An 18,995-nucleotide genomic window follows, 5' to 3' on the forward strand; every position below is an offset into this window, starting at 1 on the left:
AGTGTTGATCATTAATCGATTTAAAATCCAGAAATATCCATTCCTAATTGATTGAAAAGCTAGATTGACTTTACTTATTTGATATCTTTATATCATACTCGTACATATGTTGAGTAATATACGGGATGATTATTTCAATAGTGTTGAAGATTGTTAATGCCTCAGCCGGTGTTAGGGTGCCTTAGAAACATTGTATTTTGTCAGACTAATTCAAACCGAGTCGGCAACATTCATTTATTTATATTTGTTTTCACAGCTATCCAGAAAACGTAGAGGTATCACTTCTTTTCTCTAAATGAACATGTTTTTAATATAAAAAGCGCATTTATAATGATAATGTTACAAATAAATTTTAAAAGGAAAAGATTTTAGTCCAATTTTGAAACGCAACTTCAGTTAAAAATGCCGAGAGAAATGCTATGAATCATGCAAATTGTGTGGTATCTGTTATAGATAAAATGATTCATGAATATCTAAAGAAAAAACATTCCATCAGTTATGATATCAATTCAATCTTGCACATAAATACAGATGTTGTGATAGTTCATGTTATATAGGACGTCTCATTGAAATAACAAAGTTGTTGGTATCGTTTTGAATTACATGATGAGGATTGACTATATCATGTAATTCAAAACGATATCCCAAAAAATTGTTATTTGAATTATTTACTTCACAGACGACTTTGCAAAATTTGTCAACATCACCACCCACTGATACAAAGTCATCTGTAGTTAAATCTACTAACAAATTGTTCTCTATCAGGTTCATACATTATTCATTCACCGTTTGTAAATGATATGATACGCCAGTCGCTGTCTGTCATAATTTACGAAACACAAGAAAACGCCGTATTCTGTTGGGTGTCATGTTATGAATTTGTTAGGATATTTAATTGTACAATTGTAAAACAAATAACACAAACATAAATCATTATTTCGATAGTCAAAACGATATTGTACATATCAATAGGTCGAGTTAAAAGTAAGATAAACATATCTGAAGTCCTACTTATGTTCAATACATTTTTAAAGATAAATTGGTTCATTATTCTTAAAGGGAATGTCTTATTATAGCCGGCCCAGAGAAGGGGCTTTCCAAAACATGACATTAAGTCAGTTTAATAGAATTAGTATAATGTTGTGCAAGGTGTATATTAAAAGCGTTAAGTACACAAAAACATAAACGTAATTTTTGCTTTGTCTCACGATGTAAAAATACAAGCGTGAGGTGATATTTTGTGACGTCACTTCAGAGATAGTGTGAACTTAAACGGCTTTGAGGATTGCCAAAAGGTGTAGATAAATATGCGAGAAATTAAAATTTTGCTTAAGTCTTTATGAGAAGATATAGCTATAAAAATCACTGGACGGTAGTTTAAATCATTGCAGAATCTTTTAATTTATACAGCTTTCGTTACATTTAAGCTCCATTGGCATTCGGATTTCTACTCACACTGATTGAATTCTATGTGGTTTTATTAGTGTCATTTATATATTTGGGGTATGCATCTTACAAACAATTTAAATGATACGTGATGTTCATGTGTAAGTGAAAAATACTTTATACGATTCCCAGTATAATGATTGTCAAGTGAGTACATTGACCACATATGTAATGAAGTTTCTATATAGCTTAAGCTTTTCTGTAGAACAGATTTTCAAATCAAGAGCCAATAACCTTTTATGAAAAAAAAAACCCAGCTGCACCCTTACATTTGAAATACCCAAATATAACGAATTAATTTTAAAGTATTTTTCGCATGACTTATTTGTCGTCATAATTCAAAACGCATGTGTCCCGTTCAAATGACAAACTGTACAAGAATTTTGAGAAAAAGAGTAGAATTCAAGGTTTCAAGTATTCAAAAAGACATTTATGCAATGAAAAGATGTAAAATTGAATTACGCTCTGTAAACAGTATTTTTGTACGACATGATGTCACGAATGGGTGACTGAATAATGCATTCTCTGATTTAATTATTTATTTATATATATAAGTAACAGATAGAAAAGCATTAATAACATTTCAGATAATATTTCGGAAAGAGATTAAAGTGAATTGATCCATAATAGATGGCCTGATATACTCTATATTATGTTGATTGTATTTATACGTGACAACAAATCACGAAAGTATTATTAATGAATGTTGTTTGTAGGACATATCTGTATATAGCAGTCAATAAATTGTCCGTAAATATTATCAGTTATCATATAAAAGCTCTTACAAAATCACTTAGAACCCTTTCAAAATTTGTTCCAAGAAATATTTTATAATGATATCCGATTTATACATTTTTATTGTTTGCATCAATTTTTGAAATACAAATAGAAAATTTTCCCATTGAAGATCAAACAAATTTATCATTTCTTTCAATAATTCATTATTGACTTCTCATCTCTGGAATTATAAAGTAGTTTTTCATAAATCAAACCATGTTTATAGATTTAAATGCCATTTTCATAACAACTTTTGTTGTGTAAGATTCTATGACAGAGATCAACATGATGACGTAAACAGATTTTTGTCATTTCCAAATTTAGACCATTCTGTCGACTGCTTACATGCAAATTGTCACTTTCAGGCAAAAGATATCGCATTAATGATATATGTCAACCAAATATTCATTACTTACCTCTATGATGGTTGATGATACTATCAAATATCTTTAAGTGTGTGTGTGTGTGGGGGGGGGGTCGGGTGATCCCTCTAGAGAGGTAAAACGATTAGAAAACTACAGACTATGTTATATTGAGTATGTTAATAAGAGTTAATGAAAAGTGTAACATCTCTCAAGCCCCTAGCACTGAGTTAAACGGTATACAGTCTTCCACACTATTTGATATTTCGAAGGACCACAAAAATTATAAAAAAACTACGATTTTAAACGTTTAATTTATCCCATTAAACACTCCCGCCCTTTTTATTTTCACCAACTTCAAGACTTTCAGCGATGCACTTGTAGACTTATGAAACTATTGTTACAATTATTTTGCTTTGTGTATGCTTGTTAGTGAATATTGCCTCTTTTTTCTCTAGTTTTTTATAAGAAAATATAGCATGGTGTATGAAAGGCGTAGGTCTGTTCTCGTAACCCGAAGTCCTGCTGACAAGTGTCATATTTTCTTATTAACAACTGACGTATGTGCCAATTAGTTAATTAGCATACTTGACTGTGATGTTCCCTGTTAGTGTAGGCGTTTTGTTGTTTCGCCTGGAATAAAGAAGTCACAGAGTTATTGTAATGACTAATATGCGACCTAAACAGGCTTGTAGCAATTAAAAACAACACGAATATGATTTAAGCCACTCGCCACTTAATTACAGATATTTGTAAATAAGATCACACCAAGATACCCCCTAGCAAACAGCATTACAATGCTTCTTTTATAATTGCATCTCTGTGTTAGCTATTGAGGAATACAAGATTTCAAGTTCTTATTTAATTTAATTAGCTTGTTCAGTAAACGAAGTTAGTTATTTTTTCCAGTCAACCCTTAAAAAAGTATCACGAAGTCTGCTGTATGCTGAAATGTTTTCGTCTTAACATATTACAATGGAAAATAACAAAAACATAATCAGACTTTTATACAAACAATATTTAGCATTCGAACAAATAATGTAAGTAATAAAGGACCAATGTTGACGCATTTAATTTGAAAAAGACATGTTTTAATTTTTCAACTTTCAAATTCTAGTTATCATAAATTACCCGTTTTTCACTTAAGTTTTGCTATATGTTTTCTGGTCCATGGGGATCATTGATTGGTACCGCTTAAGCCGGTGCCAGGGTCGTGAGGGGTGCTGCATCTTTTATTATCCCTCATGTACACACTCAATCATTTGACCCTGCAATAATCATGTTTGTTTGTTGTTATTAATGCTTCCGAGGGATCACCCTTTTTCTAGATTTGTTTTAATATAATAAAACAGTCAATAGCTGGTAACCGCGGTTTATGCTCTAAAAGCTAATGTTTAAAAGGCGATATTTTCAAATCTGTCCTTACCTAATTGTTTTTAAGGATGACATGAAACTGTATTTGTAATTAATAATAACAAAAGACATCAAACTTAGTATTACAAGACAAAATTATTTTGTTAGCTGGCCTGACGCTGTACTTGTTGCTCAGGGTCTCTTACAATCGTTTTAAACTGCGTTTACACAATGATTGAATTATATTCTTGTTTTGGCGAAATTCTATATCATCGCACAGTGACTGCATAAATTTTAGGAATTCACAAAACTTGTGATATTTATGGAGTATCACATTTAACATAATATCACGATATTATTGCTGCATCTCTCTGTCTGATTAAAATATTTGTCTTGAAAACAAAATGTCAAGGCTATGATTGCTATAATCAAAGTATGGAAATGTTGAAAGTCGTACAACGCGGGCAAAACGGTTAATATGCCGATTAGATTTTATTTCGCCAAATATTTATGCGTTCTCCAGCACTGTCGAAGCAACATGTAGGCCTAATTGTTTTCTTATTTTGTCATAATATTATCGGAAAAGCAGAGCCCGTGGGTATTTTTGATAATGGGTTTTGATGTTGTGCAAAGCTTCGTATTACCTGCAAAAGAGTAATACTAGATTGGCTCATTTTTAAGCTTAAATTTAGTTTTAAATGTCTTTAAAATATGGTTTAGTACATTTAAATGTTTTTGAAATGTCTTTAAAATGTTTTTGATGCATTTTATCTATATTTCTAAAATGTAACTCATTATGTGTAGCTATGTCATAGGTATTCGTTAGCCGTTTATACATTCAACATATGTACGAATAGCCGAAGTTTATCCATGCATTTTATTTGTATGCTACATTAAGATAATTAAACGAACTCATCAGGTAAGAGTGTCGCTACTCGTGTCATATCAAATTTAACACCAAATTAAACATGCAATATGTTAATCATTTTAGTGTAAAGTAAAACGAGAATATGTTTTTATTGTCATTAAAATATTGAAACAAACACAATTATAAAATATAGAAATGTAAGGGTAGGACATTTCGATAATAATTAAATCAGAATACATTAATATACACCAATTTTAAAGCAATGATATAGGTAGATTTTATGATAGAAATACAGATTAATCTCTGACTGTATCATAACAGCAACCCTATCTCTAAAATTTCTTAACGCGACTTGCCTCCACATAAACTGAAAAAAAAATACAAAATGAAAAACGCTTTAAAAAAATCAACAACAACAAAAAACGCCATCACAGTTATTTTTGAAGATTCCCAAAAAATCCCAGTATTTTGCAAATACGATTTAAATTTCATTTCAACCAAACTGATAGTTTTTTTATAATTAAACCGTATGGCTAGAAAACCAAGGCAAATCTTGTCCATTTTGACTTATCCTAAACAATTCAAATAGTAATTAAGTGTATTAAATTGAATCGCTTATGCTGGATGTACCCTTTCGCTTGAAAACATGACTGTAGAGATCATTAAGAAGGCATGCTGTTCTAAGCCTCAAAAATGTAGTATGAAAATTATACTCTCATTCGTAAGTCAGAGTTTTGTATCATTTATCTATAAGATGCTCATAAAGAAGTATACCATGAAATGATTTTTTGCAATTTTTAATCTTGTTCATGATTATGAATTAATCAATAGGATTGCTTCATTTAAACTCGTCACCATAACTGACTAAACATTCACTTTAAGATATTTGTGTTAATATTTGTGAAATTCAACTAAATGAAAACGATTCAAATCGGGTCCCTTTGTGTTTTGATATACAGAATAACAGAATATAGTTATATAAGATTTAGAACACCACAGTTCGTTTAAAATAGGACTTTACATAACGTGAATATACTTAAATAGCTTTAGATACATTGTATTACATGAATTGTTAATACACGTATTCCAACTATAGAGAATTTGATTTTTTATTTCAAACAATAATAATAATAATAATAATAATAATAATAATAATAATCGAAAACTTACACGATAAGCACCTAGTTGCTTATATTTGTATACTTATGTTGGTTTTTAAAATGGCAGAGACAAGATTCATACTTACAACAATGCTTTACTTACTAATCAGCAATGTAAAAACGAAGCAGATGTTGAATTATATCAGTTAGACAGATAAACATTTCTTTTCTTAAAGCAATGTTTTAACACAATCGCACATTTTCATCCACTAATAGATTAGCAAGTAGACAACAAAGATGATGCACATACATATGCAGATATTAACCAGAAATTGCCTATGACTGAATCATAACAAAAACTTTTCAGATGAATATATAATAATAAAATGGTTAAAGGTTTTTTCTATAAGACAAAATGGCATTGTTGAAGACTTTACGTAACCGCCATCAAACATTGTTGAACTATGTTAAAATAAAATAATAAAATAAAATAAATAAATGAACAAATAAATGACAATAATAAAATAAATAAATAAATAAATAAAAACAGCATTAAAAATATAAATAAATTGTTACATTAAATATTTATGAACGTTCACAGATACTCTCCTATAACCTACAATGACATATATTAAGGATTGCTGCTTGTATCTGACCAGGTATTTAGAAGGCAAGTTTAACTTTTCTTGTTGAATAAATTATACATAAATAAGTAACAGCAAAATATGTAAAAGATTGGAAACGAGTAAGTGATCATAGTTTAAGATATTAAGAATTGGTAAAACCATTCATTTTTTCGTTAAAATAAGAAGTATGTCATAATTTCAGTAATATACTCTTAAGAAGAAAAAGACATTTTATATTGTTAATGAACCACATGTTTTTATCGTTTTACATGCTTCAAAACGTTTACAATAATATAATCAGAAAAGACTGACGGCGAAGCATATAAAATATAGAAATGTATTATTTGGATATATTTCATGAAATATTTGTAAAAAAGATGCTGATAAGCGCTTTATGTAATGGACATTATCTAAGGAAGATATTGTTCTAAAACAATATATTTTCTGCTGTATATAGAAATGTCATATCAGATCTCTTACTAACAACACTCATATATAATTATTTCGTGGTTTGTTATTATGTATTGTACTTTAATACTGCCTGGTATTGCAGACATTACATTATGGACACATTCACTTTATTTTTCTTTTGGTCGGTATGTGAACCATATTTATATATAAATTGAAACATTTATATCTTTATATATCCTTTCAGCATTAGCAACATTTAAGCTTCTTGCCATCTGGCTTTCTTCTTACACTCATTGAATACTATGTGGTAATATGCGTGCCATTTGCATATTTGTGGCATGCATCTTACATATAATTTAAATGATACGAGATACACATGTGTAAGGGACAAATACTTTAAACGGTTCCCAGTATAGTAATTGTCAAGTGTGTGCATTAACAATATTTTGGATGAAGTTTTTCAATAGCTTTAGCTTTTCTGTAAGACAAATTTTCAAATCAAAAGCCAATGACCTTTTATGAAAAAAACACCAGCTGTACCCTTACATTTGAAATACCCAAATATAACGAATTAATTTTAAAGTATTGTTCGCATGACTTATTTGTCGGCATAATTCAAACGCATATGTTATGTTCAAATGACAAACTGCACAAGAATTTTGAGAAAAAGAATGTAATTCAATGATTCAAATATTCAAAAAGACATTCATGCAGTGAAAAGAAATAAAATTGAATTACGCTCTGTAATAAAATATTTTTGAACAAGATGATGTCACGGATGGGTGACTGAATATTGCATTCTCTGATTAAATTATTTATTTATATATATAAGTAGCAGGTAAAAAAGCGCTTTAATAACATTAAAGATATCATTTCGTAAAAAGGTAAAAGCGAATTGATCCATTCATTATAGGAGGTCTGTTATACTATAAATTAAGTTGATAGTATCTTGAACCATACGTGACAACAAACCACGAAAAGATTATAAATGAATGTTGTTTGTAGGTGTGATCTGATTAATATTACATATCTATGTATAACAGTTAATAAATTGTTAATCAAACATTATCATTTATCATATAAATGTTCATACAAAACCACTTAGAACCCTTTCAAAATATGTTCCAAGAAATATATGTCAATGTTTGAAATACTTATAGAAAATTTACCCATTGAAGATCAAGCAATTTTAACATTTCTTTAAATAATTCATTATTCACTACTCATTTCGGGAATTATAAAGAAGTATTTAATGTCTCAAAACCATGTTATTTAGGAAGAAATTAGCGGTATATTTGCCCTTTCCAATCCAGTGATCTAAAGGATGACGTATAAAGATTTGTGCCAATTCCAAATTAAAACCATTTTGCCGTCTGCTAACATGCAAATTGTAACTTTGAGTCAGAAAGTGTCGCATTAATGATATATTTCACCAAAATATTTATCACTTACTAATAAGATGGCTATGCTATTAAAATCTTTCAATGGGAGAGATCCTTCTGGAGAGATAAAAAAAAGTAGAAAAAATACTGTTGTCTGCAAGGTGAAAAATACAGACTAGGTTATACTGAGTCTGTTTATGAGAGATATTCTAAAGTTTAACATCCCTTAATCCCCTAATTTCGGGTTAAACTATATATAATCTTCAAATTTATGAACCACAAAAATATTATGATACCCGATTTTAAACGTTTAATTTTATTTTCCCGTTTCACACTCCTGGTCTTTTCACCATAACCAAGTCAAGGCTTATGCGATACACTTAAAAACTAATTAATGATGTTTCGCCTTCTTTTTCCTGAGTGCATTCAGTTTAGTGGAATTGCTTCTTTTTTTTCTCTGGTTCCTTATAAGAAAACATAGCATGGTATATGAAAGGCGTAAGTCTGTTCTCATAACCTGAAGTCCTGCTGACAAGTGTCACATTTTCTTATTAACAACTGACGTATGTGCCAATTAGTTAATTAGCATACTTGACACTGTGATGTTCCCTGTTAGTGTAGGCGTTTTGCTATTTCGCCTGGAATTAAGAAGTCACAGAGTTATTGTAATGACTAATATGCGACCTAAACAGGCTTGTAGCAATTAAAAACAACACGAATATGATTTTAAGCCACTCGCCACTTAATTAAGGATATTTGTAAATAAGATCACACCAAGAGACCCCCTAACAAACATCATTACAATGCTTCTTTTATAATAGCATCTCTGTGTTAGCTATTGAGGAATAATGGTTTTCAAGTTCTTATTACATTTCATTAGCTTGTTCAGTAACCGAAGTCAGTTTTTTCAGTCTATCCTAAAAAAGTATAACGAATTCAGTTTTTATAAAATTGAATGCCTTGTTAAGTTAAATGTTTTCATCCTAACACATTATAATGGAAAATAACAAACACATAATCAGACTTTTATACAAACATTATTTAACATTCGTACAAATAATGTAAGTAACATGGGAACAAAATGTTGACGTACTTAATTTGAAAATGGCCTCCTTTAAATTTTCAACTTTCAGATTGTAGTTATCATAAATTGCCCCGTACATCACGTCAGTGTTGTATTTTTTTTCTGGTCCTTCGGGATGTTTTTAATTTAAGCACTTAAACTGTACCGCTCAAGCCGATGCTAGGGGACGTGAGAGATGTTGCATCTTTTCATTATCCCTCATGTACATATTAAGTCGAACCGAATCTGCAATGCTCAATTTACTTTGTTGTTATTAATGCTTCCGAGGGATCACCCTTTTCAAGATTTTTTTCTATATTAAATGTATTTAAAAATCAGTCAACATGTTACCTCGACTGATGCTCTCAAAGGCTATAACTATATTCGAATCTATTCTTACCTAACTGATTTGAAGGATAGCCTGAGTCTTTATTTGTAATTACAACTACCAAAGAAATAAAACTAAGCACTATAGGACAACACTGTTGTGTAAGCTGGTATGACGCTGTACATATTAAAATTTACATAGGGATAATTCTATCATGATTAGATTTGTTTCTGTTTTTGTTTGGGGTCCTCCTGGGCTCCTTGCCGCTGGTTCTTGTTGCTGGGTCGTGTGGGAGTTGCGTTCATTGAACGCAACCCCCACACGACCCAGCAACGTTCCTGGTTGATCTTGTTTATCATATTTGAAAGATATGTTGTTAATTTTGATTAAATGGATTAGTTATTGTTGTAGATTAAAATGATTAAACATTGATTTTTTGTCATTACTTTCTTATGCTCTAATCAACATATTGTTTGCTGAACCATTGTCAGTATGAAAAAAGTCTGCCATTACTACGAGTATTCAACAAATTCTCATACGTTTTTGCAATACTTGTTTTTGATTCTCGTCCTTAAAATCATATATCTAAATGTTATACAAATATGACTGTACGGCTGACGTTTCAAAATTGCGTTTACACAATTATCGAAATATATTCTCGTTTTGGCGAAATTTTATATCATCGCACAGTGACTGCATAAATTTTATCAATTCACAAAACTTGGGATATTTATGGAGTATCATATTTAACATATTATCACGATATTCTTGCTGCATCTCTCTGTGTGTTCCAAATATTTGTCTTGAAAACAAAATGTCAAGGTTATGATTGCCATAATCAAAGTATGGACATGTTGAAAGTCGTACAACGCGGGCAAAACGGTTAATAAGCCGATTCGATTTGATTGCGCCAAATATTTGTGCGTTCTCTAGCACTGTCCAACAAATTGTTTTCTTATTTTGTCATAATATTATCGGAAAAGCAGAGCCTTAGGCTATTTTTTATAACGGTTTTTGATCTTGTGCAAAACTTTGTATTACCTGCAAAAGAGTAATACTAGATCTGCATACTTTTAATATTAAATTTAGTTTGAAATATCTTGAAAATATACTTAAATACATTTTAATGTCTCTGGAATGTATTTTAAATGTCTTTGATGCATTTTATCTATATATTTACAAAACATGAACTCATTAAGTATAGCTATGTTATAGGTATTCGTTATCCGTTTATACATAATACATTCAACATATGTAAGAATAGCCTAAGTTTATCCATGCATTTTATATGTATGCTACATTAAGATAATTAAGCGAACTCATCAGGTAAGAGTGTCGCTACTCGTGTCGTATCAAATTTAACACCAAAGTAAACATGCAGTATGTTAATCATTTTAGTGTGGAGTTAAACGAGAAGATGTTGTTTTTGTCATTAAGATATTGAAACAAACACAATTATAAAATGTAGAAATGTAAGGGTAGGACATTTTGATAATAATTAAATCAGAATACATTAACATACACCAATTCTAAAGCAATAATATAGGTAGATTTTATGATATAGAAATACAGATTAATCTCTGACTGTATCATAACAGCAACCCTATCTCTAAAATTTCTTAACGCGACTTGCCTCCACATAAACTGGAAAAAAAAACAAAATGAAAAACGCTTTAAAATAATCAACAACAACAAAAAACGCCATCACAGTTATTGTTGAAGATTCCCAAAAAATCCCAGTATTTTGCAAATACGATTTAAATTTCATTTCAACCAAACTGATAGATTTTTTTATAATTAAACCGTATGGCTAGAAAACCAAGGCAAATCTTGTTCATTTTAACTTACCCTAAACAAATTAAATAGTAATTAAGTGTATTAAGTTGAATCGCTTATGCTGGATGTACCATTTCTCTTGAAAACATGACTGTAGAGATCATTAAGAAGGCATGCTGTTCTTAGCTTCAAAATGTAGTATGAAAATTATACTCTCATTCGTAAGTCAGAGTTTTGTATCATTTATCTATAAGTTGCTCATAAAGAAGTATACCATGAAATGATTTTTTGCAATTTTTAATCTTGTTCATGATTATGAATTTATCAATAGGATGGACTCATTTAAACACGTCGCCATAACTGACTGAACATTCACTTTAAGATATTTGTGTTAACATTTGTGAAATTCACTAAATGAAAACGATTCAAATCGGGTCCCTTTGTGTATTGATATACAGAATATAGTTATATAAGATTTAGAACATCGGTTCGTTTAAAATAGGACTTTACATAACGGGAATATATTAATAGCTTTAGATACATTTTATTACATGAATTGTTTACACACGTATTCCAACTATAGAAAATTTGATTTTTTATTTATAATAATAATAATAATAATAATAATAATAATTATAATAATAATAATAAACGAAAACAAAATTTTACACGATAAGCACTTAGTTACATATATTTGTATACTTATGTTGGTTTTTAAAAATGGCAGAGACAAGATTAATACTTACAACAATCCTTTACTAACTAATAAGCAATGTAAAAACAAAGCGGATGTTGAATTATATCAGTTAGACAGATAAACATTTCTTTTCTTAAATCTATGTTTTTAACACAATCGCACATTTTCATACACTAATAGATTAGCAAGTAGACAACAAAGATGATGCACATACATATGCAGATATTTACCAGAAATTGCCTATGACTGAATCATAACAAAAATTATTCAAAATAGTTAAAGGTTTTTTCTACAAGACAAAATGGCATTGTAGAAGACTTTACGTAACCTCTTCAAACATTGTTGAACTGTGTTAAAATAAAATAAAATAATAAAATAAAATAAATAAATGAACAAATAAATGATAATAATAAAATAAATAAATAAATAAATAAAAACAGCATTATAAAAAATTGTACAATAAAATATTTATGAACGTTCACAGATACTCTCCTAAAATCTACAATGACATATATTAAGGATTGCTGCTGTATTTAGAAGGCAATGTTAATTTTTCTTGTTGAATAAATTATACATAAATAAGTAACAGGAAAATATGTAAAACATTGCAAACGAGTAAGGCATCTTAGTTTAAGATAGTAAATATTGATAATACCATTCCTTTTTCGTTAAAATAAGAAGTATGTCCAAATTTCAGTAATATACTCATACAATTAGGACATTTTCCATAACCATTTCAAATATTAAGGAAAAAATATATTAATATATTATTTGGATATATTTTATGAAATATTTGTAATAAAAAAGCTGATAAGCGCTCTGTGTGATGGACATTATATAAAGAAAACTATTGTTCTAGAACAATTTATTTTCTGCTGTATATAGATATATCATAATTATCAGATTTTATATATCACACTTACCAATAACACTCATATATAATTAGTTCATGGTTTGTTATGTATGATACCTTAATACTGCCCCTACATTACGGTCAAATTCAGTATATATTTCTTTTGGTCGGTATGTGAACCATATTTATATATTTATATGTAAATTTGAACATCTATTCTAACTGTCCTTCGAGTTTTTAATAATACATTTCTATGAATTATATAATTATTATATCGGTAAATGTAACTACATGTATATCGCAAAGTCCCTGTGTTGTTTATATAAATTATGAAAATGATGCAGCAAAAACGATTAATTAACCACTGCATAAAATAAGTCAAATACCGTTATCTCGACATCGCCTTTTTCTCGAATTTTCATTACCGGTATATCGACATTGCCTTTTCTCGATATTTCGCTATCTCGACTAGCCTTTTGCTCGATGTTCGTTATCTCGGTCAAATATTTTCAAACCGCCATTTTTTAGATTTACTTTTTATCTATGGAAATGCCGTATTATAATTATCATACGATAGGTTTCAAGTTGTAAAAAGTTGAATCAGAATATAACCAAATGATTTTGTCATGATAAAGTTATGTGATGTTAATATCTGGGTAGCATCGTTTACATAGTGAAATCCTATTGCTTATTTAATCAAAATGTAGACAACTTAATACTGTATTTTCCTCCTTTAAAATTGTTTCATTTTGCAAACACATTTCAAATTCTTAATATTTAAATATTTCATTTCAATTGTTTTAAATCAATGAGTAATGTTGAGTAATTAATGAGTTTAATTGTCAATACCTCATTATAAGTTTTTATAATATTTTCCTTATTAGGTAGTAGTATGTGAAGGATTCATATCGTGTTTGTAACAGGAAAGTGTATCATGTGAAGAATTATAGTGTGTATTTATACATTTGTCTGTAGATTAGATACCATTATTGTTTGTTATTCTAGATTTTGTAATACCTTTTCAACATTGTTTAAACTTAAATCTCGGCTATAAAGTGGTTATATCCTTTTAAGGAGCAATGTTAATTTTTTTGTATTTTTTTCAGAAGGGGAAAGTGTCTATTACCCCACCCACATCACCAACTTCAACCTCGGGGTTTTCTTTCCGACAAAACGGTTATGACAACCATAGTTTTAAACGTTCACAAAGAAGTGTTTCAGAGAGCAGCGATCCCGGTATTGATGGACATTTCAGATTTCTTGAAGGATATTCAACGGACGATTTTCCAGAAGTGTTTGCAATTTCGGACGGTAAAGTGAATACGGACACGCTTTCAAACAGATCGCATGGTTCAAAGCCAGCATCTTTGGCGGGTACCTTACCCGGTGTAAGGGATAGTTTTCCAGAAGACAAATATAAATGGAATGATAATGAACCTAACGTTACCAATAAGCCGAAACAAACAAACAAAAGAAAGATATGTTTTATAGTGTTTATAACTTTACTGGTACTCGCTTTAATAGCAGTTGGGCTTGCTGTGATATTAGTATATACAGTCTTCGATGTAGGAGGTAAGAAATCTTATTTAATTGTAAGTTTTTAACAAATAATAAATAGTGCCAGAACAATATAATGATGATGAGCCACAATATAATTAATTACATAACCTATTAACACACAACGATTCGCCACAGTAAATGATGATTCGCAGAAACTGATATTGTTCAAGTACATGTGCGTTTTTTATGACATTCTTTTCGGTTTGTAATGTTACAAAGGGAAAACCTGAAGTGGGACTATTATTGGTCTTTGCTTTCAGTTTTAAACTAGTTTTACCACCACCAAGAAACTGATTGTTTTAACTTTTTTTGTTAAAGCAGAAGCAGTTTCTAGTGATGCAAAATCTTTAACGGAACACTGTAAGTTCACTTCAATGACACACTTCAGCGCGATAGACATGTAAATCTATTTCTTAAACAAATAACACTTGACATTCAAAACAGTTTTACCTTGCTGTTTCTTTGCGTGTGTTCCATGTTTACTCAACCACCTTCTTTATTGGCATATCATGATTTGTTTAATTGACGAAATAATATATTGCCAATGACGTATAGCAAAGCTGTTACCTCCCACAAACATCACGTGGTTAAGCTACTTGATTTAATTGGATAACTAAATGGTCATGCCAAGCTTCTGGCAGAATACGTCAGAACTTTATATAATTTCGTGTTCAAAAACTGTTAAAGGTTAGAAGGTACAAACTCTTTTAAAATTTATTTAAGTTTATCATAATCCAATGAATCATTATCTTTTGAAATGAACGTGCAAAAGTTTTGTCTATGAGAGCACTACTGTTATTGAAGACGAAGTACTCGTAAGATAGATTTGTTTGATTAAACACGTAATTTTAGATAAATATCAGCTCTATATATTTGACTCAATCGACTGAAACTAGTTGTTGCTATTTATTTTTTAATTCATTTATTTCATGTTAACAACAGAACCGGAAGAAGTTACGACAATCCGTCCAGGTAAAGTAAATATGTAACTATTTCAATACACCTGTAGTAAATCATTGTTACAACAGTTGATTTATGATTTTGCTATACTTAAGTTCTTTTGGACTGTCAAGTTTTCACTCAATTTGATTTGATTTTTATTGAAACCTAGTCACCATTTAATATTCCTTTGTCATTCGTAAAACATATATCTTTAGTTTAAAAATGCCCAATGATGTAAAATTGAGATAAATGATATAAATTTAGAATGTCAATTTGATATAAAAATGTCAAATTGAGAAAAAAATGATGAAAAATGCCAAATTAAGATTAAAATTATAAAGTACAAATGTGAAACTGGGATCACGAATTATGAAACAAATGTAACAAATTTAGAAAAAGACTGTAGATAGAGAATGTCAAATTTGAGATTAAATATTTAGATTAAAATAGTCAAATTTATAAGAAAAAAATATTGATATAAAATAGAAAGAAGAGACTAGATAAATGATGTCTGATTCAGTTTATAATCAAGATACGAAATGTCATATTGAGATTAAGATTACAAATAAAAATGTATAAGATCCAGAATTTAGATTGATACTGTCAAATCAACTTTTGGGAAGATAATTAAAAAAACCAGGAACATCTAATGAGGGTCTTGTTGAGCCTCGTAAGTAAAATAGATTTTCTAGTTCTCCCCTTCCGAAAGAGTCATTGAGGAGTTTTTTCTCTTTTGTTTTTATTTTAAGAATTGATTTATTTGAACAATATTGGAGTCAAACAGACTACTACAACCACAAAAACAAAAACACAACCAGCTAAATATATTTCAACAAATCATTGCGTGTCAAGGTTTTCATTTTTTTTGTTGAATATATGTGCAGTTACACTCTTAGTCATTTTAACCACAACATAATAAATCTAGAGGGTGTATGCAGACGCATGCAAGAAATTTTACGTTAATTTTGCATAAATGAGTGAAGGAAGATTTTAATACTATTAATCATATACAAGGTAAACAGGATTTGAAAAAATATAAAGATTTATCTCAAATTATTTTTTTGTAACATACAATTCACGAATACATATTTATATACTGAATTAATACAGTAAGTTCAGTAAAAACAAATGCTTTTTCTAAGCTTTCATTTTCAGAAAAAAATTATATTAATAAATAATTGCAAATGACGTAAGATATGTCGATCTACGTACATTGCACAATTCAATTAAATATTTTTGCCTTTTTAACGCCTTAAAAACGACTGTAGTTTTTTTTCTATATAAGTAATATATTGCAATTTCAGAGATTTTGTGGCTAGAGGGCTCGCTTGATCTCAAAGAGAATTGGACAAATGAACTGACCAATCCTAATTCATCATTGTATATATCCACTGCTAATAATTTTACTTTAGAGGTAAGTTACCACAAAATATTGTAGAAAATATAATTTTATCAGAGGTTAAATACAACAAAATATAATTTAATTTAGAGATTAGTTATAGCAGAAAATAATTTAACGTAAGAGGTTAGTCACAACAAAATAAAAGTTTACTTAAGAGTTAACTTATGAATTATGGTTTTCAAGAGAATGAAACATACTTATTACATTCATCGTCACAAAAAGATCTTCGGCTTACCACCACTCATTGGAAAAACATGTAAATGAATCAATTTTGTATTCAAGTTTTTAACGTTTAATTCAATTTGCATATGTATTTTAAAATGAAGTTGGGACGTTCATTTATCGTTTTTATAATACTCTGGGTCCTCAAATTTAAATCAGCCATGACTGGAAGTCTCTTGCTTACTCTGATTTTATTTTGTTCACCCAATATATGTACACTGTGTTTAGTATTTAGTGTAGGGAATACGTTGTTTTTATCATTATTCCATGTGACCTTAAATACATTGTCCTTAATTATTATCACAATTGACCTAAAATACGTTGTTTTATCTTTGTTCCAGATGGATAAAGTTATGAAAAATAGTTCTTACTCTGAATCATATATACGAACAGATGTTCTAGGATTCAGGTAATAAAACGCTTTTGAATATGTTTTTTTTCAATTTGTGAATTATAATTCTTTTGAAATCAGTTACTGTTTCGATTGAAATGACAGTGGGGTTGTTTAATACCAATTATTTTTCAAAGCATTTAATATGTAGATAAATCACATGTTGGTGTATCTAAATTTTAATACCCAATGATCATAACTCTTTAAAAATAAAGAAAAAGATGCACTCTTCTGCATTAAGCTTTAGATATTTATATGTATTTTGACTTATTGAAACAATCACGATACAAGTGAATAATCGTTTAAAGAAAAAACAAATGTATTCATGCATAAAGATACGGTGTTTCAAAGCAAATTATTTTACGTGATTCATGAACTTCAGAGTAAAAGGATAAACAGTAATCTTCAACATAGTCAATTTAACGCATTTAACGCGACCAAATTGTTGTAGGCTCAGATTGATTGAGCCTGTTCATTGATGGCAATGCATGAATTGATTCATTGTCCAGTGTAATTTTACTTGTAACAAATAAAACACAACAATATAAAACATATTTTATTTCAGTCCTGGGAGTATAGCAGTTAGATTTAAGATGTTACATGACTATCGCTACAAGAAAACTGGTCACACGGCACCGCAATTTGCTGGGCTTGTTAAAGAGCACCTTATACGAGCAGCTCCTCAAACAAATCTTGCCATCGACTCAAAAACGATAGAAATACATGGTTAGTTTAAAACTAGTACTCTCTCTTTGAAATGCATTTGATATGTAAGAAACAAATCAATTTTATAAGATAATCAAAGTTTCTTAATGAAAAAGAATACATCTAAATATTTTAAAATATCAAGAGCAGCAATAGCGTTAGAATTTGATTAACATTCCAAAACGGGCATTACTTTCTTAGTTAGGATTTAGATTATGTATTTGAATTTTAAAGTAAAGTAATATGAATATACTATTCATTTATATGCATGTCTAGCTAGTGTACTGTAATATTTGCATTGTGATATTTGCAGCATGTAATGAATGTGTTGTTTTTGTTTTTTTTTGCACATGAACCCTGTTTATTTGGCATGTTTTGCTGATTTTTGTTGTTGAGCATTTCTACAATGAATGATAATTAAAAGACAAAGACATGTTAATAATAGATGTCAATACTCTCAAAATTTACCAAAGGATTGAGAAAATTCGCTTAAAAACTTGTACTTTATAGAAGGTACTTGTATTGCTTTCTAAACAAATATCAAAATACAGGAGAGAGATGTTTTTATTGAAGCTGGAAAAAAACTCGGCTACATGTTATTCATGGATCTGAACTAAACAAGTGTTAAATTTAACATTTTATAATGGCCTTTACTTTATTTTGTAATATTTTTTATATATTTTTATTCGTAGTATATCCGTACGTGCCACCGACTACAACGCCAGGTAATT

The 18,995-nt window shown here is 29.4% G+C and overlaps 1 protein-coding gene across 6 annotated transcripts in view; it reads left to right on the top strand.

Annotated features, from left to right (window-relative positions):
• The window catches only part of LOC132724366 (uncharacterized), a 106,991-nt gene that overhangs the window by 53,592 nt on the left and 34,404 nt on the right, over nucleotides 1-18,995 (top strand). For 4 of the 6 annotated variants that reach the window (XM_060709213.1, XM_060709211.1, XM_060709215.1 and 1 more), the window contains exons 2-7: nucleotides 14,149-14,614; nucleotides 15,545-15,574; nucleotides 16,849-16,958; nucleotides 17,510-17,577; nucleotides 18,125-18,285; nucleotides 18,957-18,989. In XM_060709213.1, coding sequence (XP_060565196.1) covers nucleotides 14,149-14,614; nucleotides 15,545-15,574; nucleotides 16,849-16,958; nucleotides 17,510-17,577; nucleotides 18,125-18,285; nucleotides 18,957-18,989 — 868 coding nt within the window. The remainder of the gene's footprint in view (nucleotides 1-14,148; nucleotides 14,615-15,544; nucleotides 15,575-16,848; nucleotides 16,959-17,509; nucleotides 17,578-18,124; nucleotides 18,286-18,956; nucleotides 18,990-18,995) is intronic. The other 2 variants (XM_060709212.1, XM_060709216.1) reach the window with 1 other exon arrangement.

Source organism: Ruditapes philippinarum, unplaced genomic scaffold, assembly GCF_026571515.1.
Source record: "Ruditapes philippinarum isolate M1 unplaced genomic scaffold, ASM2657151v2 ctg224_1_1_1_1, whole genome shotgun sequence".
Lineage (NCBI taxonomy): Eukaryota > Metazoa > Mollusca > Bivalvia > Venerida > Veneridae > Ruditapes > Ruditapes philippinarum.